The sequence below is a fragment of the Anopheles coluzzii genome, chromosome X (assembly GCF_943734685.1).
Source record: "Anopheles coluzzii chromosome X, AcolN3, whole genome shotgun sequence".
Lineage (NCBI taxonomy): Eukaryota > Metazoa > Arthropoda > Insecta > Diptera > Culicidae > Anopheles > Anopheles coluzzii.
In genome coordinates this window covers 18629408-18654062 of record NC_064669.1, presented here as the reverse complement: position 1 = coordinate 18654062, position 24655 = coordinate 18629408, and the positions used below count along the sequence as shown (strand labels likewise).

Below are 24655 nucleotides of genomic sequence, written 5' to 3'. Positions count from 1 at the left end.
CTGTACCATTTAATGCCTTAACTTATTCTACCAAAAATGTATCATTTGTTTAAGGACATACTGTGGTTGTTGGAGACGCTTTTTTAACATGCCACCGAGCTTACGGAGAAAAAAAAGCGAGTTTACACTGCACGTTTGTTGGGCGGTTCGTGGTGTTGTTGAATTGTTTTCGTTAACAAAGTTCAAAATTATCCTTCACACCCAAACAATACAGTGTGGGGATGTCTCCGCGTGCTAGATGATCGCCTACATCATTATAAGAGCAAGAATTAAGGAAGAAAAAGAAAGAGAAAGGGTAACAAGCATACCTTCCTGCCCTAAAAGCACAAACTGTACATTTTACAGGAAATTTAATTAAACATAGTTGCGCACGGTGTCGGGCGGCAGTGGCTGCCAGCAGCAACAAGACACAGCAAACCTGCTTACCGCAGCGCGCCAGAGCAGAGCTTCGAAGTGGAAAGCTCGCTTCGAGCGCTCTTCACAGGTTTTATGACATTTTGCTCGGTAGTTTCTTGCATATGTATCTGCGTGTATGTGTGTGCGTTAGCAAAATGTAATCCTACCAAACCGTCCTGTGCAAACGCAGCTTCTGGTCGCACACGCACACACGAAACAAAAAATCCCAACCTGCCTGCAGCTGACGGCTAGTTTATGTGTTGCATCTGTTTTTTTTGTTCTCCCTTCCCTCTAAGGTATAAAGAGCAGTATAAAGCAATGATAATGAGAGAGAATACAATCACACACATACACACACACAGTAAGAGGTAACGTAACTTCCCGCTTCAGGAGGTTTTTGATGGTTTTTGCCACCAAGAAAGCCCCACAGGCGATCAGCAACAATTAGTTACCAGCGGCACCGATAATGCTTCACGCCGGCTTGTTCAATCTTTGCACAATGCACGACTGCTGTCGGCAATTACCACACATCGGAGTGGTGGAATCTTCCCGCAAATCTTGAACAGCGCCACATCTTTCGGTGTGGTTCGCACTCGTGCCAGAAGCCACTCATGCCGCTTCGCAAAAACGGACCCCGCCTGATGATGCAATCGGGGTGTGACACTGTCCAGCCGTGAGAAGCAGATGGGAGACACGCTCGCACCCACATACGCAAACCAACACACGTGGAACGATCGAAGCGAGCACGAAACACATTCATTTGCCTAAGCAGTGATGCGGTACGGGTACGCGGGAAGCTTGTCATCGTCAGATTATATCGTTTCTGCCTAAGCTACCCTGCAGCTGGGAGTCGCTTTTGGAGAGATTCTTCTAGCTTTGTTTCGGTTTTTTGTTTTGTTTTTTGTTTTTGGCTTTGTTCCCAGCATCTTTCGGAGACTATCGAAACCGCACACTCTCTGGTGTGACGTGAAAGATCATCCTTTGTGGGGAGCGCCCCTGCCGGAGCGTCCCAACAGCGAAAACCAAACAAAGCGAAACAAAATATGTATGTGCGGCCACAGCTCGAAACACGGGATGGCTGCGAGAGCACACTTTTGCTGCGTCCCAAAGCCACACACACACACACACACACATTCACACACACACACACAATCACCCCTCACCTACCCTTCCCTCACTCGCAGGCAAGATGTGTTGCTGCGTAGGGGAAACATTCCACAGCAATATATAAGCCAAAAGTGACAGTGCATTTTGCGGCTGTCATGGCTGGGCTGCCCATCGGTATTTCGTTACAGGCTTCGCAGGGGGTGTGCAACTAACACAAAAATAAAGCACATCGCGCCCCCCCCCCCACCCTCCCGAGCCGCCATTACGCTCGCTCTGTGCATTGCGATAGATAGTCACAGGGACTAAAACACCACACTCGGTCGAGTGGCACAACGGTGAGCGTAGCAAGCGTACAAGCAACACACAAAAGAAAGCAGAAGCAACAGAGAAACGAAACGAGAGGAAAGGTATTCAGAGCGGCGGCGGCGGTTTTAAAAGCGTTTTAGCATCTTCAAGCTTCTTCAACAGAAAAGCCTCAACCCTCCTGTCTCTTGCTCGTTTGCGAGGTGAAAACACCATCTCACCGTTAACCGATATTATACCTATCTGGAGCACAAAAATCGCACAGTTCGTTACTTTGCAGAAACATCATGTGCAAGCTCAGTTCGCACACAGTCTGCGCCACACTCCACCGGCACGTTTTAAGAATGTTTTCAGTTTTTTTTTCTTTCTCTTTTTTTCGTTTCGTTTGCTGCCTGTCGTCGGCAACGTCGGGCAGCGGCTGCTTTGAATGCAGAGCGGACCCGGTCGATATTTCTTTACCGTAAGTGCAACACACAAACACACACACGCACACCGACACATCGATTACTGTATGCACTGAATGCATCATGGCACAAGAGTTCATTCATCTTCAGCCCACTAACAGGGACAGGGCAGGGGAGAAGGAGACATTGTGTCGTTGAGACACACAGAGACCAGAGCTCGCACTGGGTTTGTGCACCCTCACCCCTGCCCATCTTCGACATGTACCCTTTCAAGCGGTGACCGATTAAAGTACTCGAGCAAGCTCCTCGCCCGCTCGGTGCTGGTGGGTCGTGTGTGCGCTGTTCATTTGGAACGGATTTTTCACCAAAAAAAGGGTGCCGTGAAGAGTTGTGTCGCTAAGTGGACCAAGCGGCGCACCAGCGTGTCTGTGTGTGCAGTGTGCGCACAGAATTTATGGCATAATGGATACCGAAGCACGAACGGGAATAATCTGTTTCAGCAGGACTTCACGGGGCTCTCAACTCTTAGTCCTTGCTCGGTGTCTTGCCCGAATGTCTCGGCACAGCAAGTATGGAAGGGAGCAGCAGCAGCAACAGCAGCAGCAGCAGCAGTAAAAAATATCGAAAATTGTGGCAACCCCTACCCCCTTCAGGGTTGGGACGCGGCCGGCTGTCACACAATCGTGTCCGTGCTGAATGAATTAAGCGAAGGTTGCGTTTCGAACGGTAGTATTATTTGCACACTTTTCAAATTGTTGCAGCCTTTTTTGTTGGCTGTTGTTTCGTTTTATGTGGTTTGAAGTCGCACTACCAATTCAGAAATTAAACAAGCACAACGAACGCCAACCAGCACCGCATCTTCAGGGTTCGTTATTTGCTCTCTGGACATTTTTATTTAGACACTGGTGACGGTAGCGATAGCAGCGGGGGAAAAAGGCAAACAAAACTTTCATTGTGCACGTTGGCACGAAAGGACACTCCAGGGACGGCGGGAGAATGTTACAACACTGCCAGTTCCATTGTGCGAAGTTGCATAGTACACAGGCGCACATCCCAAAGGGAAGAGCGGGGGGTGGGGGGAGGCAATGTCTTCGACACCGCGAGTTTGAGGCACACAAGTACATTGGGTTTGTGGGATATGTACACACACACACACACACACACACACACACACACAATGAGACGACACGAGAGTCCTTTATATTTTATGCATTATTTTCGCTCCGTTGTACATTGTGGTCCGCCGTGTGGCGCTGAATGCTGGCAACAGACACAAAAGGTCGCTGTTTGTTGTTGTTTTTGTTGTTGACCTCCCTTCCCGTCTCTCTCCGTACTACCCCCCCTCCCCCACCCCTTGCCTCGTCAACAATTGTCCGGATGATGCGGCCTCCTTATAAACGCGCTTTCTTTTCCCGAAGGATACAAACACACACGTGTCATGTTTGCATTGGAGGTGGGATATTCCTATTACGTAGGATCTGCATTCTTTGTTCTTTTTGTGTGTGGCAATTTCGATGTACTCCGAACATTTTAAACTTCAGTTATACATGCTAGTACGTTGCGTTTCAGATGCTAGCCACTAACGGCGTTATTGCAAAATCCCAAAGTCTTGGCAGTGTCTTGACTGCTGCCTGGATTAGGCGCTCTAATTCGACACCTTTTCAATCGAGCATGAATTTCTAGCCGAATCCCCCTCGTTAACATTCAGACTTTCTCTTTCGCCTTCGCTCCCTATTACGTGGTATATCGTGCACGAGAGCCGATTAATGTGTGTATGTGTGTCATTGACTTCTATTCGACCAACAGTGCTCCTGTTTGCCCAAGCCCAACGTAGTGTCTGACCTGTCTGGGGCGCTATACGACAGACGTATCTGACTACGGGTACAGTATCGGACAGAAAGATAGGGCATTGGGTTTTTAACGCACCGTGCACCCGTTGGGCCAAGTTTATGTGTGGTTTGTATGTGTGTGTGTATGTGTGTGTGTATGTGTGTGTGCATGTGTGTGTGTGTGTGTGGATGTATGTTTGAATGTGTATTGATGTGTGTGTTTGTTTCACAAGTAGGTCGTTTCGGATAGATTTGTAAGTAGCTTTTTTGTGTTTTGGGTTAGGTTTTTGGTGTGATAAGCAGGACCACCGCCCTCGCGATCAGTGTGTTTTCGATATATTAACAATGTTACGGTCTTCTTTCGCCGTGGTCTTCTGAGGACGTCCGGTTGACTTGCGCGTTTCGGTTGTCCAAGCGCGTTTCAGTTGTCTAAGCACGTTTCGGTTGTCCGAAGCGCGTTTGCCACAAAAGTGCGCGATCGTTCCATTACGAACTCGATCCTTTTGCGCTTAATGCCAGCAGCAGCCATTTGCTTTTACATATGGCGCTGATAATCGGTACAACGTTTACCTCGACCCATTGTTACTAACATTGCTTGCTTGGACCGTCAAGAACGCGCTGTTTAAAGACTTGGACACGGCTGATCCCGTGCTCTGCCTGCGTTCTACTTCTATACGTGATGAATTACATCGTTGTCGAGCAGCGAAAACATCGCATGGATAAAAACTATCAACGAGTACGCGAGTAAGCGTCTTCCCTTCAAAATCGAGAACAGAATACTGCCGCGCTCATGAAACAAAACGCCCATTGAAAAGAACAACTGCGCGCCAGCTCAATGCACGCACAAAGTTTACCATTCGCACACAACGTGCAACGCAGAGATGCACGAAGGCCTTTCAATGGCGTGCACTGGAGAAACACCTGTGAGAGAATGCCGAGTTCATTGATATTGTGCGTGTGTCCATTTCGCACCGGTGTCGCATTCACATTCATGAAACAGCACACCTGCGTTTTCGTCCGAGGAACAAGGGCTGCTGTCGATGCAAACTTTAGTTTTTATCCAAGTGTAAACGCACAATGTTTCACATGATAACACACATAATAAGAATAATTTCAACGCAATATGACATCATGGCAAGCTATGTTTTTCAGACACAAACCCGCGCACTTGCAAATACACATTAAAAAGCACACTCACTTTCTACTACTACTACACACACACACACACACACACAAACACACACACACACACACACACACACAAACACACACACACACACACTCACACACACACATACACACACAAATACACACATACACACACACAAACACGAGTAACGTGGCAAAACAAGTGCACGGTGCATTGAAAAAAAAGGGTCCTATCTTAATGTCCGTTACTGTACCCGTGTAGTAGTGACGGTGGTCACTGTAATCAGCATACTCTCTTTCACCGCCGCCGATCGCACACACGACCTGTAAAAGCTTCGCAGTATTGGTGAGACACCTGGCAGTCGTCGTCAGTCTGCAAACGGTAGCTTCCGCCATTCCAGGTGCGGTGCCGCGCTTGTTTGGCAAACAACATTTCACATTTCTGGTTGTACCGAAGACAGATTAGCCAGGATGCCGGTGTGTGTGTGCTTCCCCCCAAGACAAACATAACCTGAAAAGCGTGTCTTTCAGGTGCGACATCGCGCTCCTGCCTCACATGCAAGAAGTGTGTGAAGAATGATCCAAAGCCAAGATGGCTTCCTCAGGGGGTGATGTACTAACAAGAGGAGGGCTGGGTGGGTGGCAGAGGGGGGTGGTTGCAGAAGGCAGAAAATTCGTCGTTGTATCTTCCGACGACATACAGCATACACACACACACACACACACACACACACACACACACACACACACACACACACACACACACACACACACACACACACACACACACACACACACACACACACACACACACACACACACACACACACACACACACACACACACACACAAACACACACAAACACCTAGTTTGTAATCTCATCTTAACCATCCCTCGTACAGAAGCAACGGCAGATGTGCGCAGATATCGCGATTGGGCAAAACCTAACGGGATGGTTTCCATTTTCTTTTCGGAAGCCGTTCTCAATTTCCTCGCATTCAATAGACGGTGACAGGTTGTGCACACGTGCAGTGCCAGCTTAAAGATGGCTCACACGCCAATCTCTGGCCGGGAAAAGATCACCGAAGCCGAAGTGCCAGGACAACCGCACTATTTCCCCGACATCTTGGATTAACGCTATAAAAGGCGCTCCCATCGGTAAAAAAAAAACACACACACACACACACATAACACGGTCCAAATAGAGCGTTTTAGTTGTTAGCTTCCCCACTTCGTGTGTTCCATAATTCCCTCCCCCCAGCGGTAGCTTTTATATTGCTTTTAATGGCAGTTCAGTTTAATCGGGAACAAACGATTAGATTAAATCGAATCGCCGCATGTTTCGCCTTTTGCTGCTCTAGACGCTGGTCTAGATCAACTGAATGGAGCTGAACGCTTCTTGGGAGCTCTCTTCCGCTTCCCCAACGCGTTGCTTCTTTGATGTCTGTTGGTGGCAGGTTTGTGTTTTCGCTTCTCGGCTGCTACAATCTGTCGTCGATTCGGACGTAGAAAGTAAAGCCAAGATCTGCCCGCAACTAATAGGCAATTTTGGAGATTCCGAGCCTTTGCTCTAGAAGGCATATTGTCCGCTGAACCAATCAGGGATGTAACCAGATCCGGAAGGCACTCCACTGTCTGGTTTTTTTGTTGTATATTCTCCAAAAAATAATATCACACCAACATGGCAAGCAGCACGTGGCCATAGGGAGTCTCCCCAATTCTCAATTTGACAACAGTAGTAAAAACAAAGAAAAAATAACACACACAAATGAAAATTTAGCAGACAACGGCAAAAACAAAAAAACTACCAAAGATTAGGCAAATTTGTGCCCAGATAGAACTCGTGACCGAGTTCCCCACTCGTGCTGAGTGTGAGTGGACAGGCGGAAGACGCTCCCTTGTGTGTTTGCTGATTATGGATTTGGCCGGGCGCTCAGTTGAAGCTAATCCAGCAAAAAGGGGTTTCCCAAGCGATGCTGAGGTGCGTCGAAGCGATAAAGCGAACAGACAACAAACACGCGCGCACACACACACACACACACACACATGCTGAAGGAAGGAACTGTGGCAAACGCCTTCCTCCCTTGTCCGAAGGTCCCTGGTTTGTTGTAAAAGCATGCTGCCAAAACCGCCAAAAACCAACCCATGAGGGTAGGCAACAATGAGCCCCCTCCCCCCCACGCACCCCGCCTCCCCCAAAACATGAGTGTTTATTAAAGGGCCTCATGGGCCGGATCACAAGGTGGAGGGCGTAAATTTGTTTATTCCGTCTTTTATGCTGAATCCACCACCATCCCTCAGCCCGCGAACCCCGCAGCGTGAGCTCTCCCATCCCAAACAAACCCATCAAGGCCCCCTCCAAAACGGTTCGGCACTGCCAAGAAATCCGAGGAGGATCCTTTACTCGCGAGTCAAGCGTTCCTTGAGCAGGTAGAGATATAGCGAGAGAGATAGAGAGTGTAAGAGAGAGAGAGAGAGAGAGAGAGAGAGAGAGTGAGCGAGAGAGAGAGAGAGAGAGAGAGAGAGAGAGAGAGAGAGAAAGAGATAGAGAGCTTGGGTGTCGGATCCTCCGGTATCAGCACTTCCCGGTTAGATTGTTTGCTTTGGTATGAAGTGTAGATTTTCCGAATCATAGCCACACGCGTCTCTCTTTGTGTGTGTGTGTGTGTGTGTGTGTGTGTGTGTGTGTGTGTGTGTGTGTGTGTGTGTGTGTCCAACACCTTCTGCTGATGTGTTGAAGCCACAAGGGCGGGGCGGTGGGAAGCAAGTGTTGTTTGATTTTCCCTTGATTTCCACAACTTCCCCCCTGCCTCCCACCCTGTCAAAGGTACAACATGCTGAGCTTTCACCCCCAGAACCTTCCCTCCCCTTTCTCGAGGCTTATCGCACGGAAGTTGTGCAAGTTGCCTTACCGTCTGTTTGACTTGTGTGTGCGTGCGTGCAGGAAACCGCTGAATAAAAATGTTTTTATTACAAACGAGGCGGATAATGGCGCAACACGCTACCGGGAGTCCCTAACTCCTCGTCTGCCTCACGCTCGCTGTCGAGCACGGATGCGACGCAGTTACCCATTGTTGTGTGGGCGGCCCAGCAGGCGAGGCGTTTAGAAATATTTGAGCTACACACGACCGATGGCCAGCTCCGCGGGGGAGACAAGGAAGGCAGGGTGTTTTCGCAGGGTCGGTCAACAGGAGACCGACCGTGTGTACGTAAACACGCCGCAACCAACGCCAGGTGGAGCACGCTACACGATTAATTCAATTATCAACTCAGGCACGTAGATAGGACCGTAATCGCTTCACGGATAATTAAACATTTATCGAATCAAGGCTTTCATCAAACGGAAGATCCAACCAACACTACTCACTACCAGCAGTAGTGCTGCCGTTCCTGTCTTTGGCACGGTCTCTACCGACGCACTGCCACAATAGTTTGTATCCGCACAGCGTTGCCTTTTCCTTCTGTTTCTAATAGAAATTCAGCGTCTTAAAGCCTGCCTGTGGTGCTTGCTGTTTCTGTGTGAGGGGGCTGCTCTATGTGACTATCCATGAATTGAGGTAGCTCCTTCTATCTAATTGATCCTGCAGTAGGCATTGAGCCTTGGTGTACAAGTGAGCTACCTGTTTCACGCAACATCTCCGGACCATGATGAAAGGGATCCATCTCACCTCAAATAAATGGGGCGCTTCTTCTCAGCTATTCGGCAAATTCACGTCGAACAGTTTTTGGCAGCAAACAAAACCGCCTACTTTTAGGCAATTTCAGCGACCAAGCTTAAGCCCCTTTTCTTTAATTAGTCTAAATTACCCCTTTTCTTTAATTAGTCTAAACTCGTGTGTAGATGCTGCACGGTTCGTCGCGCTGTTTCCTAAAATGCGCCAACAAACACGTACATTATGGATTTGCCTACATTTAGGCGCCGTCTCGGTTTACCGAAACCTGAGCGAACTAGCGGCTTGCAATTAAGCAATCTGCCCGAGAGAATTTCGAAGCAGTTTAAGATTCTTTTGCCACTTTCAAAGACGCCACTCTATGGTCAGCCCATTTGGAAGCGGGACGCCGTTTATAAAGACGGCAAAAGCAATGCCCGCACGCCCACTTTGAGCGCCCGAGAAGAGGGAAATTCAATATCAAATCACAATTTTAATTTGCCGTCTTCTAGGCATCGGCCTCTGTACTAACTAGCTCATGCGGACACACATACACACCTGCACATTTAGTTGGCATAGGCCCGGCCAGTACCGGTGCTTACCTTGCAATGGCTAATTTAGCTGACTCACGTTGGGTAAGGCAAAACGGCAACATCTTAAAAACGAAAAGCTTTATGTTGAAATGGATAGAGCATTCTACTTTGTAAAAATATAAAAAAACACCTTACCCCCAGGAACACTCATCCGGTTAGAATTGCAACGTCATTTAACGCCTTGCGAATAACAGGGATGTCTAAATGCAGGCTCAAGAAACAACACCCTGTCATCTTCACTTAGACTGAGTTTGTTTCATCTCTCTTTTTTTCTCACACACGCTCTCTCTCTCTCTCTCTTTCTCTCTCTCTCTCTTTTACCCATTCCATGGCTCACGCGTCGTTGGTTAATTATTGTCAGTAGTTAGTGTTGAGCACTCCATCGAAACAAAGGAACGGAACGAGACGGAATGGAATTATATTTTGAAAAGGAACGGAACCAGTGGTGCATTGAGTTCACAACTTGTGATTACAAGCTAAATCATTCAATCAGCATCGTGTCCTGCGATATAAGCACCATATCGAAAAGGGTACAGGCATATAAAAAGGGATTTCTGCACACCAAATCTAGTACTAAATGAAGTTGGGTTCAAGTTTTTCCTATAAGCTGTGTACCACATCACCAGCATTTGAGTTTTTGCGCAGGCATTCCTTTATGATAACTCGGGCTGTCTTCATTTTTCACCGAGCATATTTTTAAAAAAGGACCACACCGAGCTTTGGTAGGTAGGTAGGCTTCTGATACATGATTTTGGTCATAGTTATTCTAACTAGCCTTATCAGTTTGGCTGGGATTCCAAAAGAGCTCATAGCGTCGTACAGTTTTACCTGGCTATGCTATCATATGCGGCTTGGAAGTCAATGAAGAGATGGTATGTGTCGTGTCTATTCGGCCATCTTTTCCAAGATCGGATTCGCATGGCGAAGACCTGATCAGTGGTTAATTTTCCTCTTTTATTTCCGACATTATCTCTTCGTGTGGGACAAAACGATCCTGAAGGATAAGGGAGAATATTTTATAGGCGGTATTCAACACCGTGATACTGCTGTAGTGGTTGCAGTCCAACCTATCTCCCTTCTTGTATATCAGGTCGCCACCCGAATTCCAAACCATTACAAGATGATGCCTTTATAACACAGTACTATTTTAAAAACAATATTATTTAAACACACATAGTTCGTTAGTACATTCCAGCACAAAAATTACATTCATTTATATTATAGTAACAGTTAATATCATTAAACCTAGCCAAATGAATCACACAAACTATGAAATATATGAAAAAGATTTTTTATTTAAATTTCCTTTAATTAATTCAAAGGAAGGGAACCTATTGAACAGGTGAAAATTGTTTGACCTATGGTTGAAAACCCCAATTTGTTGGCAATTTGTTTTATTGTACATACATCCCTTCCAGATCAATACACCATGTATAACAATCTTCCAACTTTTCGATACCCTTTTTCCGTAGTATGATTTATTCTTTGTCTCAAAAAAGTCTCAGTTTCTTCATTTGACGAAAATTTCTACACAGCGAGTAGCCTCTTGAGATCCAAGAACAGGGAATAGTCGGTGGGAGCCCGCTCTGGGACATACGGTGAGTGGCGAAGCAAATCGTAGCCCAATTCATATTTTGCCCATTCAGTTCTGTGAATTGTTACTTATCATCTCGATGTCAAATGTGAGCTCGCACGGCAGCCTTTCTGCACAGCTCATATCCAAATATTCGAGAAATATATGTGTAAAATGTACTTCTAATATCTTTAGGGTGTCAGCTTTTTCGATCAAAATCGCCTTAAGGGTTCTTATAATTCTTTTAATTATTTTGTGGATATTATTTTATGTTTTCGTCAGTAACCACCTCTTTTGGGTTTCCACTATGTGCATCGTCCTCAGTGCTTATTGCACCACGTTTAAACTAAGCATAGTAATACTTTAAGGTTGGTTTTGATGAGCCAGTGTCCGAAAACTCTGCATCAAGACAATTGTTACTCCGGCTGTATTTTTTGCCTCCAACAAGCAGTATATTATATACAAGCAAAATTTGTTTTGTCCATTATTTTTCAAAACTCGAAGGTTGCTTCACAAAAATTGCTATAACTCATGAAGCAGCTGTCCGATTGCCGTTTTAATACAATTTTAATACAATTCGTTTCAAGGTTGGTACAAAATAAGAAACATATGGATTTAGAATCTCATAGTAGTATGTATGTGTTAGGCCTAAACAAATTTCAACCGACCTGTTAATAAATGCAAATACCATTTATTTGACGCTTACAGCACAGCAATCAAGAGCCAGTTCAACCCGGTTTTTTAAAAGAACGAAACGGAACGAGTTTGTAAAAAGTATCGGAACGGAACGGGCATCAAAATGAACTGAACTTTCTCACTGGATTCAAACCAGAACGACCAACACTAGTCAGCAACAAGCCAGCAGCATGATTGACGATAAAGGCACGCTTTGCACTTTGTACGTTGTACCGCTGAGAACCAATTACATAATGCTTCGCCTTTAGATTATTCGAGGAGGTAAGAAAGCAGCAATGGCCAAAACAAAACAAAAAAAGGAAACCCCGCAATAGGTGGCCTCCGGGCAGCACTGTTCGGGTGGCGAAGCGGGCAGCTTTCTGCAGAGCTTGTAGTGGAAAAAGTGCCCCACCTCTTCAACTATGACGTAGATGGGAAAGGGTACACACACATTCCAGAAGCTCCTCTTCGAACCGGCCTATAGATTAGGCCTGGGCAGGGCTTTGCTTTAGATCTGCTGCCGGTACTCGGGTAAAAGCGGCCAGCGGTGCTGCATCTAGCCCAAAATTAGAAAGGAAAAGCATCAATCCCGAAAGCATCCTTCCCGCTACTGGAGGAGTGTACGGTACAAAAACAGGCAGGGAGCAGGGTTGTTGTGAAAATATGAAACCTTCTCCCTCTGTCCCTCTCTCTCTCTCTATAGCTTATCCGCCCTCTTTCAAACCATCGATCAGAATAGGAAAATTGGGGGGAGGGGGAGTGAGAAGCGGTTTCGGGAAACGCTGGGCGCAAAGGGCTGTTGTGTGCAACAGCAGCAGCAATAATCCCGCTCGTTTGTGCATTTGGTTGAGCCAGCAAGGCGCTGGGCGCGAGGGGTTAAACTCGTAACAAGCTCAAGCGAGGAGCCGCGTTTGCTACACAACCTGGCCGTCTCAAATTTCATTTCAAATTTGCCTTCAAACCGGCCCCAAACTATTTAGCCAGCGCACGTGGAATGAGGTTAAACAGATGTTGCACCGTAACCGTTTCCTGTCGTCCAGGGCGGGGAATGTTTTGCTGGGGGAGAGTGGCATGGGATTGAGCGTTGGCAAATCGGAAAACCCTCCACCCCTCGCCCCATTGCGAGAGCCCGTTTCGGGGCATGGCGGATGTAGCCTGTTTCATAATTTGCTGCTTCCCGACGTGCGCAGCAGCATGGAGTTTCTTCGACCGGCCGATTCCCCTTCGGCATGAATCGACAACCTCTGGGGCGTGGAGCCGCCGGGACGGACGACCAGGGCAAATTGAAAACACGCATCCACGTGTGTTCCGGTGTGTTTTCCGTCGTGGTGTGTATTTCGCCGGCGCCACATACGTCGATTCCGAGCGCTGGGAAAGCGGAAACACGCTTAAAGTGCACATAGAATATTTTACATTCTTCTTTCGGGTTTGTTTGTTGTTTTTTTTTCTTTTCATATTGTGGTCAGGTTAGTTAGGGAGGGACGTTTTTTGTGTGTTATTGAACCATTTATAATATTTTTTACCGAAATCATAAACGTCTTGTACACACAGGCATACGCGCCATTGCCACTGATTGAACTGGCGCGAAATGGCAGTTTTTCGTTTCGGCTAGTTTGAGGAGTCACCATACTGTTAGGATATCAGCCATTTTTTATTTTTTTCATCCATACTAAGCTAGCGCCCGAGTGATCGCGGGTGGCATTCTTTCTGGCACACTTGACGCTTAACTCAAGCCTAATTGATTTTACGACCTCTCGCGTGCAGCTATTGTCGAGAGCCTTGTGCCCAGAAGGAAAAAAATAAAATCCTACCCACCTTCCTGCACACACACACACACACACACACACACACACACACACACACACACACACACACACACACACACAAACTCATAATCGCACACTATGGCTCTTGGCAATATTCTCTGGTTAAACTCCGGTTTTAGCCCCATCCGTACCACCTAAACAAGGTGGAAAGGTGGAGCAATAAATAAAATTAACGACGTCTACAGAAAATTGATGGGATGAGTATTAGGAAAGGGGTGAGGGGTGGTAAACGTACCGAATGGGGGACGGAGTTAAGGCGGGATTGAACATTTATTAATTTTTGTATCCCTATTGCCACGGAGGAAGTTTTTTTGTGTGTTTCGTGCTTTACTATCCTAGCCTAAAATGCTGAAAACCCTGGCCCTTCTCTATACTACAATAAATCATTTTCCAACGACGAACAACCGATCCTTCCTTTTCATCTGGCTCTCCTGGTGTGAGAGGAGAGGCGGAAGGACTTGCCCGTTTTTCTACCATACATTCGCTAAATTAAACGTTGACAGATTTAAGCCATGAAGAGCAAACGTGGCCGGAACGCATAAAACGTGCCACGACACTGCGAGGAGAATGTGCGATTTCTTGGTACGATTCATCCTGCTCAATATTGCGATATACGGAGCCGGAGTGTGTATGTGTGTTACTCTGCCAGATTTCCACTGGAAATCATACTTTTATGGGTGTCTTTATTTCGCAACCAAGCTGCGATCGCAATGTTTGGTATGAGCAATGGTTCCAGGTATTTATAGCCTCGTCGTCTTGGGGTGTTCTTAACACTTTAAGCGCCGTGTCATATAAATTCGCATGACGGTTTTGCTCACCGTTCATCTTTGCATCTGACGCTCAGTGATTCTCTTGAGAACGAATGAGGTAGGAAAGAGAGAACGAGAACGACATGTGCTACGCCGCTTATCGCAATGAAACAAAAGAGTGATAACAATCGCACGAGAAACTGTCGCTCTAATCGCTCTCTTGTCATGCGCTACGTGCTCACTCAAAAACTGTGTCGTCAGGCTGGCGGTCAAAGCGTTAACGCCGATTTAAGCTCGTTTCGGATGTGAATCTTTGCCTTGAAAGCTCCCGGAGCCTGGACACAAGCGACGATGAGGTACCGAGCTCTGCACTGTTGCATTCCCCAGTAAAGCTAGCTCTTCTGCGTCCCATAAATAGCATCGCGAGCTGTTGCGGAGTGTGCGTGTCTAATGGTGATAATAATGATAAGGCTCTTGTAGAATTTGCAACTGGAAGGTGATGTTATGGATCATTCAAGCCACTTACAAATGCGAAAATTTGCTTCGAGGCGTATGGAATAATAGCCAACGGGATTATTGACGGGATTTACTTGAGATGGGAGTTCTGGAGAATGGATCGCAAAGAAAATGGTCTGCATGCTCCATAAATAGTATTTCCAGTACCTGTGATTGCCTCGGTATTTTATATTTCTCCGTTTTCATGGAAAAGTTTTTGAAACGCCACTCGCGGGAACAATATAATCTATCTCACATGTACAGGATTCTTAAAATTGATATCCTTATAGTGGAACTTGGAAAGCTTACCGGAGTGCTCAGTGCGGCAGAATGACCTTTCTCATAGTCCAAGCGGTCAGTGTGGAATTTAATTGTTCGCAGTTCCCACAAGCAAACAAGGTGCCAGAGTTCCAATAGAAACCCCGTTCCGCTTAAGGCTATCAAACGTATCAATCGCAATATAAAGCATGATAGGTGTGCCGAACATCTTCTCAGTAATGCGTGCTAAACCGTGAAAGGGATTCATTCCATTGGAAACCGATTGAGAAAAAAAAATCAATAGATCGGCAGGGGGATGAGTTTTTTTGCTCCCCTGCTTTTGCTTTTTGATTTTTCTCTCGGATGACGGATCTTTTCCAATCCAATCTGTGCACAAATGGGCAGAGAACTCTCCACAGCTGATTGTATGTGTATCAAACCTGGCAGTGTGTATGCAAACGGCACCATCTTCCGTATCACAGAGCTGCCGCGGGCATGAAAAAGGAAACATTCCTCCCACCCCAACCATACCACCAAGGATGGTAAACTTGGACGGATTTTTGATCTGGATTGATGACCTACTAATGGATTCCGGATTTTAGCCGACATTCTCTACACACACTCTCCCTCGTTCTCGTTCGCTCTCTCTCTCTCTCTCTCTCTCTCTCTCTCACACACACACTCTATCTCTCTCTCTTTCTTTCACTCTTAATACTTCCTGTTCGTTTTCAGCCAATTGTAAGCTATTTTTATGTTAATTTCCTAGACAGCCCAGACCAGATACGGGCAGTACATTGGCCGTGGCGGGACATCCCCTTCCTCTTCTCTCTTTTCCTCTTTGGCTATTACGCAAACAAACTCTCCTCGCAAGCATGGAGAAGGGGAAGCGGATCCATTGTAACGCTTTCCTTCCACCTAGCGACAATTCTGTTTGACTTTCTAATCCACTCCGCCCACGAGTGTCTCCCACACACTTCCTTTTTTTTGCAGAGGAATTCAAGACGACAAAAAATCTTCCCTTCAGCAGCAGCGGAATGAAACCTCACCCATCTTCTCACTGACTGGCTGGCCCACGCTGATCAAATATTTGCATTCTCTCATGCAGCTATCAATGGCACTCCGGTTCGCTTCGGGATGGGAGTGCGAATGGAGGGGTTTTTCGGTCGTTCGAAATTGAATTTCAAATCAAACACTGCTTTGTCATTATTTCGCAATCTGCATGCATGCAGTGGCACGAGGCCCGGCATCGATACGACACAGCGGTGACGACATGTCGGCATATCCCAAACATGTGCGCACTTCCGGTTCCAATTTTAATTGGGTGGACGTTTTTGTTTTATGTTTTGGACACGACGTCGGTTTGGCTTATTTGAAGAAGACCCAATTCTAAAGCTCGTAAGCATCGCTTCGAGAATCGCAAGTATTGCCGCTGAAAAGATGTGTTCGAATCGAAATTTACCCTGCGTTCAGTTGAAATAGAAAGGAAACTTACTTTCCATCTACAAAATCACATCCATCCGGTTACGAATGCTTGGCACACAAATTCGGCTCATCCGTATTTGAACAAAAAAAAAACACACACTAATACCAGTAACCCAAGCCGACGACTCGGTTGAAGTGCACTCGAACTCGAGCTGACGGCGAAAACAATAACAAAAAATGGAAATCGGGAGACAAAAGCGCCATCGCAAACCAAACGAAGGAAATGAAATCCGGAAACCGGGAACAAGGCACCCACCCACCCACCCAGCCCAAAATACCAGCAAAGCGTTGCTGCTGCCGGAGTGGGACGTCACTGGCAGATGTTATTATCATAAAACATACCCCATCCGCCCCCGCCCCGGCCACCTTACGTAGAGCTAGATTATGTCGCAGCAGCTGGGGTCGGTGCGCTAGGAAAGACACTCGTCCGTTGCCACAGTGTGTGTGTATCCATGCGCGTGCAGCAGAAATGTATGTTCTAGTCATTCAACCATGCACCCTCCATCCTTCACCCTTACCCTTACCCTTTCGCCGTGTAATGCTGCAAATATTTTTCGATCATTTCTCCTCCGCTTGTATGTGTGTCTATGTGTGTGTTCATTTCCGTTGCATAATTCTTCTTCCTCGCCACGACCTTTGCTGCCAGTCTACGCCGGATATTGGTTCATTCTTAGCAACACTTCCTCGTCAACCGTTTGCTTTCCCTCTCCCCTCCCCGCGTTCGTTGGTTAAACACGTTTTTCCAATCAAATCCATTTTGCGTGAATTTTGCATCCAGAGTGTGACAAAACAGCAACTCGCGGCGCGGCATCTCACAGAGGGTTACAAATTAATTGGCAAACGTAGCGGCCAATCGTGTGCCACCCATAGCTACCCCTTTCATCATTCGCTCTTTCCTTCCTTCCTGCTGTTCGGCAATCGTCGAAAGAAAAACATTAAATGTGGAATTTTACGATCGACATGATTGCATCGGAAAATTCGAAATCGTTCACACCAGAGCGGGCGTGAAAGAGATAGCGAGACTGAATCAGCCAGAGTTAGAGAAAGAACACACACACACTCAAAAATCGATGTCAAAAACGAAACGATCAAACGTCCTTTCGGCGTTAGCATTTGATTTTCCTTGGTCGTCGACACACACACACACACAATATTAATAATAATAAAAAAAAAACACACACACAATCCTCGAACCGATTGCTTCGAGTCAATCCAGCGTATCCGTCTCGATTTGAAAACGCTTAAAAACTTCCTTCCTTCCATTCGCGTCGGGTGGGCTGAAGTGTCGAAAAGTTCACTCGATTTACCAGTTTTTTAGGTTTATTTTTCGAGAGTGTATTTGAATCCGTTTTCTTTTCTTGCCCCGCTTAACCACTGCTCGCAACCCGCGCGCTTCGCCTGACTCGGTTCGGGAGTTGGGGAGCGACCACCACGGCCACCACGTGTGCCAGTCAGTCAAAAGTTTCGCTTCTAATGTTTCCTTCCTCCCGTACGCTGGAAATCGATTCCCATAAATTCACAGCTGGCAGCAGCCGTCCGCCTGAACGAGCTCGAATCGCTTCTTGAAGGTTTTACGGAAGGGTGAGGGTATATTTTTGTGTGTGGCTTGAACGAATTCGTGAACGAAATGCAATCCCGCGTAGGAACACCGAATGCAGAAATGCCATATTTTATTAAAACAAAAAGCCCCTTTCACTTCACTTGCTCACTCACGTACCCCGTACGTCTCAGCTTTTATTGTGCTCGGTTGTTTCAGTTTCGCCATTGGCTCGGATCCAACGCGTTACGACATTTATGGCAATGATTCATAGACCTAGTTCTTCTAGGCAAATGTCGACACGCTTGAGAGAGAGAGAGAGAGAGAGAGAGAGAGAGAGAGAGAGAGAGAGAGAAATGGAAAGGACTGACATGGATGGCAGGTCGAAATCGAACAGATCAAAAAGCGAGCGAAGGAAGTATTTCGACTCCCACAGATGGACCCTTCTCGCCCCCAGCACCTAAATTATCAAACGGGAATAGATTACCATGTGTTTTAAAGTTTCGTCCGCATTTGTTTCCCTCCAGACCGTTTCCTGCCATCATTACGGCGGTTACGAGTGTGGTTTTTTGGCAACCGACGCCACGGGCTACGATCATACTAATTTGAAGCTATAAGCGATATTGCGCAAGGACCTGTGTTCATTTTTGTTCCGCCCGGCCTATCCAGCGCCAGCAGTGTGGGCAAAGAGAACGGGGGGGGGGGGGGAACGATCCAGGGCGATACGAAACGATGCCATTTCCATCATCATTGCCAGCTTCCCGAAGCGTTTTCTTCTGTCGCCGGTTACACGTTCCGCTTAAGTGTATGACAATTTTATTGGGGTTTTGACCCGCGCGCGCCCGCCGGGTCAATGTCCATACAGCGCTGTTTCTCCACACACCCAACGACCGCTTGGCTTGACCGCTGTTAATATACTATTATTTGCACTCTTCAGCTTGGAAGGCTAAGTTAGCAGTGTTCGTAACAGGAGCGTGCTCGAACCCCAAGCCCAATACGCGCACGGGCACAATTCCGTATTCAGTTGTTTCGTTGCATTTTGCCCCCGTTTTTTGAATACGTTTGATATGTATTATAATTACTATATCATAATGGTGCACTAGCCGGTCTCGTAGTTCAGTCGTCAACTCGTACGACATAAACAACATGCCCGTCATGGGTTCAATCCCCAAATAGACCGTGCCGCCATACGTAGGATTGACTATCCTGCTATGGGGGGGATTCAATTAGTCACTGAAAGCCAAGCCCGCAAGTGGGTACAGGCAGGCCTTGACCGACAACGGTTGTTAAGCCAAAGAAGAAGAAGAAGAATGGTGCACTAATTAATTGAATAGGAGTAAACAGAATCACAATTTCTTCTCCCTTTATCCCAGTGGAAAAATTCAAATCAAATGTTATCCAAAATTATATCGTGCAAGAAATAAATTTTGAGATTGATTTTTGTTTCTCGAGCAGCCTATCGTAGGAAAAGTTAAGCTTTCACATTAAAGATCCACGTGTTTCGTCTTGCGTGTCTATCACCTACTTTACATAATCGTTCCTAATGCACTTCAAACACATACACCGTTGCCGTTGCCAACAGCTCTGGCTCTTGTCATCGCCCTGAACCGGTACTTGTTGTGTTACAGCCATCAAGCGAGTCGTTTAGATCCAATGCAGGGCTTCGGTGTACAGCTCGCGTTTTTTGTTGAGCTTATCCCCGTGGTGCTTAAATTAGCCCTCCGCAAACCCACCTTACAACTCCTCTAGTCGTGAGAATCTCCTCTTCCCACCCACGACGCACAACAAAGCATTAGTTTCTGGGAGATTAATTCAAGACACGCGACACATTCGCGGGGGCATGGTGTTACGATAGTGAAAATTTTCCCAAGGCACATTTATACATATCCACACACATAAATGAGGCAAGACCGGTGTATTTTCTTTAACCCACGGTATCCGTTGGTGCTTTTTAGGGGGATAAAAAAGGAACAACACACAGGACAGGTGGGCATAGTAAACGGTTGTTTGATGCATTATGGGACGCATTCGGTGCGCAAACCGCGTGCAACCTTCGATCTAACCGCGTACTATACCCTCTGATTTTTTTTTTCTTTGCACTTTAGCTTCGATCTTTGCCTACCTCATTCTTTCCAGACTAGAGATGGGAAAGATGAAGTTTTGAGTCGGAATCGATTCCAGCTAGCTCCGAATTTGTGCGGAATTGAATGCAGATAGTAGGTTCGGAATCAGCTTCCAGAATCGGAATCAATGCCGGAATCGGAATCGACGTCGGAATCGTAATTGGCTTCGGAATTGAAATTGGCTCTTGTATCGGCTCCGGTATCCACTCTGGAATCAGAATAGGCTTCCAAATAAAAATTCGTTTAGGCCTCTCTTTGAAACAGGCGTTTGGATTCAATGTAGCTACGATTGTATCAATAGTCGTAAAAAATACAAATTTGAGGCCCTTTTCGTTTTAAGTTCGTAGGCTGAAATTTCAGTCTGTCAGCTGTTTGCATTGTATAGCTATCAAAGTGGGTGTAGTATACAGGTGGGCCTATCCTAAGGTGTATGTATTTAAAAGGCTGATTTTTACCGCTTCTGATTCTGAATGAAGATTAAAGAATGTTTTGGATATTCGTCAAACTACCAGAAAGCTTGTTTGGGCAAAAGTTTTCAGCTGTCCTGTCAAAAAGTGACGTTTAAATTTGGTTATAAACAATATGCTATGAGACCACCTGGTCTACACATACTTTGATTCTAGATTCCACCACGTGATCTCTTTAATGCACCTTGGGATAAATGAAAACACCACCTTGTTTTGCCATTTTTTCGAGCAGGTACTTGTATCTAATTCTAGCTTTGAGGCTAGAATAATCTCGACTGAAAATTACAAGGTAGTTTTATGTTTGGTTTGAAGTGTATGAAGTGTTTACATAATTTCAGCCTCCAACTGTCAAACTCCATACAAAAAGCGGACTATAATCGTGAATGGCCCCTTTACTGGTAAACAATCCATTTGAAAAATTTCTGTTATCAATTCCAAAACTTACTCTGCTTCCGGAGCCAGTTCTGATTCCGATTCCGGGACGTTTACGATTTCGGAGCCGATTCTAACTCCGGGTCGATAACGATTCTTCAGCTCCGATTCAGCACCGGAATCGGAATGGATACCGCAATCGGAGTCGGCTCCGGGAACGGCTCAGAAATCCGAATCGATTTCAGAATCATAATGGACTCCGAGCTCCCACCACTACTCCAGATGACATGATCTGGCACAGGAGAAAGGATGGAGCAACATTTGAAAAAAAAAATTGTTCTCTTTTGATTCGCATCCACGCCATCGTTTTTCGCTAAATAAAAGTTTGTTGATTTTCTGCTGGTGAAAGATTAAGTTGAGTCAAAGGCTTCGCTTCGATGCCCGTTTGCACTTCAATAAATATGTGTGTACGTTTTTTCCTTCTTTTGTTTCGCTGACTGTTTGCCCTTTTCTCTTTCAGTGATTGACGCCGGATACCACGAGAAACGGTTGCTGCACCATCTGCTGGACAACTACAACGTGCTCGAGCGGCCCGTCGTCAACGAGTCGGACCCGCTGCAGCTCAGCTTCGGGCTGACTTTGATGCAAATTATTGACGTGGTAAGTAGACGGCGAGCACCTAACAAACTAGCACTAGCCACGGATCTGATCAGGAAAGCTACAGAAACAGATGAGAGCGAGAAAAAAAAGGCAGCACGGAAAAGCGAGAAGTTTTGTGACGCAATCTCTACGGAAGCAAACGACCTCCTAATGCAGGGCTCGTGGTCCCGATTACCCCCCGCCCCCTTCCTCCATCACGTGTCATGCTCACGATTATCCACTCCACGTGGAGTTAACGGTCGCTTTGGCCATCATCGTTTTTTTTTCTCACTCCCATATTGAAAATAGAGACCGAAACAAGCGTAAATCCTAACACCGAGCGAACCCACCAGCGGAAGCTGGACGCTTGGAATCACATGACCCACGGCAGGAAATGGAATCCAAACTTTGCTCTATCGCTTGTCGGGCGGCTTGGGGTCGCGCAACGGCCACACTCCACTCCTAGCAGGAAACCCTGTGGCCTGGGCGTAATGTAATCGGATTCAGTAGCTCAGAACTTTGCCTTTCACTTTGTTCCCGAAAAAAAGTTGCGGCGCGAGTCTCGGTTCAGGGCGATGGATGAGTGACTCGGACATCTCGTACCGGCTGAGCTCCCCGCTCCTCCCCGCCGATCTAATGCTACGGGTGCAGCAAATGTTTGGAGTCAGAGAAGGACAAAAAAATGTCCACATAGAACAAAAAAAAAACAATCATCCATACCTAACCGAGAAGTGCTTGGTGTGGTGTTGGAAGTTGGCGCGAACTCCGACGATACACACTGATGGGCGGGAGCTGCTCCTTTTTTTTTTGTTCCAGAAACAAAAGGCCGTGAGTTGGCATCCCCTTTCGGGTAACAGGATATTGCAGCTTGCTCGCTGTAGTTCAACTGTGGCCGAAGGTTGGCGGAGGCACAAGTGGTCGTGTCGATAATTTAACACATTCCCAGAACCTCCATCCCTGCCCGCAGTAACACGTTCTGAAATATGGTTCCCACCTTCCTCTCGTTCCGACACGAAACACAGCACGTATGTCACGCAACTTCGCGCCAAGAGTAACAGTCGGTCCACGTCCACGTTTCTCACCAAAACACTCATGCGGGACATGATTTCCGTGCGCCGTGGCACAGCTGCACCAATACCACGGCTTTAGACCGGAGGACGGGCGAAAAACGGGCAAGCCGATGAAACTTTTCGTCACTTTTCGCCCTTTTACGCCCCTCCACACACACACACACACACACAAGGAAAAACACGCACACAGCACTCCAGAAACAGTACACGCAGAAAAAACGCGTGGAAAGTCCACGACCCAGTCTTATGTGTTTTTTTGGTTTGTCGTTGGAGACGAAGTAAGCGACCGACGATGGCCCAAAAAAAAACTTTGGCATTCAACGCACTTGGAAAGTTTTTCATTTTAACCATTATCCCCCGCTCCCCACCACCCTCTGTGTTAAAGAATGTCCTCTTAAAAATTGCAACCCATAAAGCGGATACGCAAGTGTGTGTGTGCCATACCCAGCTGCAAAAGAAGGATTGGTGCGAGAACGTACTCGGGGAAAATTTCTTCAAAATTTTCACATTCCGCCTGCCCGAACGGGTGCCTGGCCGATTGCCTTCCGGGTGTCGCGCGGCACTGTGTATCAGTGGGCTGACGCATATTTAAGCACGCGTTCGGCTCTTGCGAGGCGCGTTGTAGGACGAAAGTAGGCAAAACAAGAAAGAAAGTACAAACAACAACAACAACAACAACAGTAAAAAAGGTCCCATCACATTTTGAAGCGGGACGGGTTTCAGCACGGGCTTTTTAAAACGAAGCGCACACACGAAGCATATCATCCAGTGTGACAACAACTGGCAGTTTTCGCCCCTTTCCAGTCGGGAGCACAAAACAATGCACACGCACATGCGATGATGGTGTGATGACGGCAGCAGCCGAACTGGGAGTGGAGGCGGCTGACGTGACAACTTCTGCGCGGTTAAGGGCACGGGCGCCTGGAATGTCGTGGGAAGATGATGTGTCGTAAAGACGCCAAATTACCGTCACCGACATGCAACATGGTACACTGGCGGGGATTTTGGATGGCGGGCGAACGGGTCGCTCAGTGGTTTGATCTTGATTAAAAAATTGTTGACGAAAGTCACGTTCGCACAATGCCGCGTGCGACGCGTAGAAGGATGGAACTGGGAGACTTCGAACAGGCGTGCCCATTTTAGGCAACTTTGCTGTGCGGTACAAATTGAAGAAACACATCAATTGCATCGAGTGTGGCCAAACTATCACCACCCGCTGTTCCAAGCTCCTGAATAGGTCCTCACGCAGCTTCTTAGGATTTGAGTGCTTGTTACTTGAATGTTCATGACTGTGCTTCAGCAAAGATTACAATCAATTAGTAATTGAAAACTTTCTTTCTTGCAGGACGAAAAAAATCAGCTCCTAATCACAAACATTTGGTTGAAATTGGTAAGTACGCGCTGTACGTTTTTCCAGCATACGTTAACACTGGTAAAAATTAACTTGACCAAAGACTTCATCAAATTCAATACATCTTTTAACGGATTGTCTGCAACATCTTGTATAACTAGGGAAATATTCGTTAAGTACATGCGTCGGTTACGAACAGTGCATACATCAGTGCAGCTTTTTTATACATGTCTGCATGTGCCTGCTTCCGATTTGTGAGATTTTCGAAGAATTGTTCAAAAACGTACTGAAAATGTACAGAGAACAGCAAACAATACGACACAGTATTGCAAATCAACAAGCTAACAGCTCCATTGTTCTGTTTTGTTCGCCTAATTTTTGACAAATCGCACTACCACCATATTCGATCCGTAATCTCGTTGAAAAATTCTGTAAAGTTTAATAAAAAATCCAAACTGTGCTTGAAAGTTTATTAATTAGTATACGTCCTGGGATAGTTACAGTCGTTGCCACCAAATTATCGCTCTAAGGCATCAATTTTTGACAGTGCGCATCAATTTTGAAGCACAGTTAATAATTGATGCCTTAGAAACAAACAAATATGCG

General features: G+C 46.4%; 1 protein-coding gene across 3 annotated transcripts in view; it reads left to right on the top strand.

Moving 5' to 3' along the window:
- LOC120947777 (neuronal acetylcholine receptor subunit alpha-7-like) overlaps positions 1-24655 on the top strand; it is a 91305-nt gene that overhangs the window by 20869 nt on the left and 45781 nt on the right. For all 3 annotated transcript variants that reach the window (XM_040363489.2, XM_049608533.1, XM_049608530.1), the window contains 2 exons: positions 21510-21649; positions 24044-24088. In XM_040363489.2, the coding sequence (XP_040219423.2) occupies positions 21510-21649; positions 24044-24088 (185 nt within the window). The remainder of the gene's footprint in view (positions 1-21509; positions 21650-24043; positions 24089-24655) is intronic.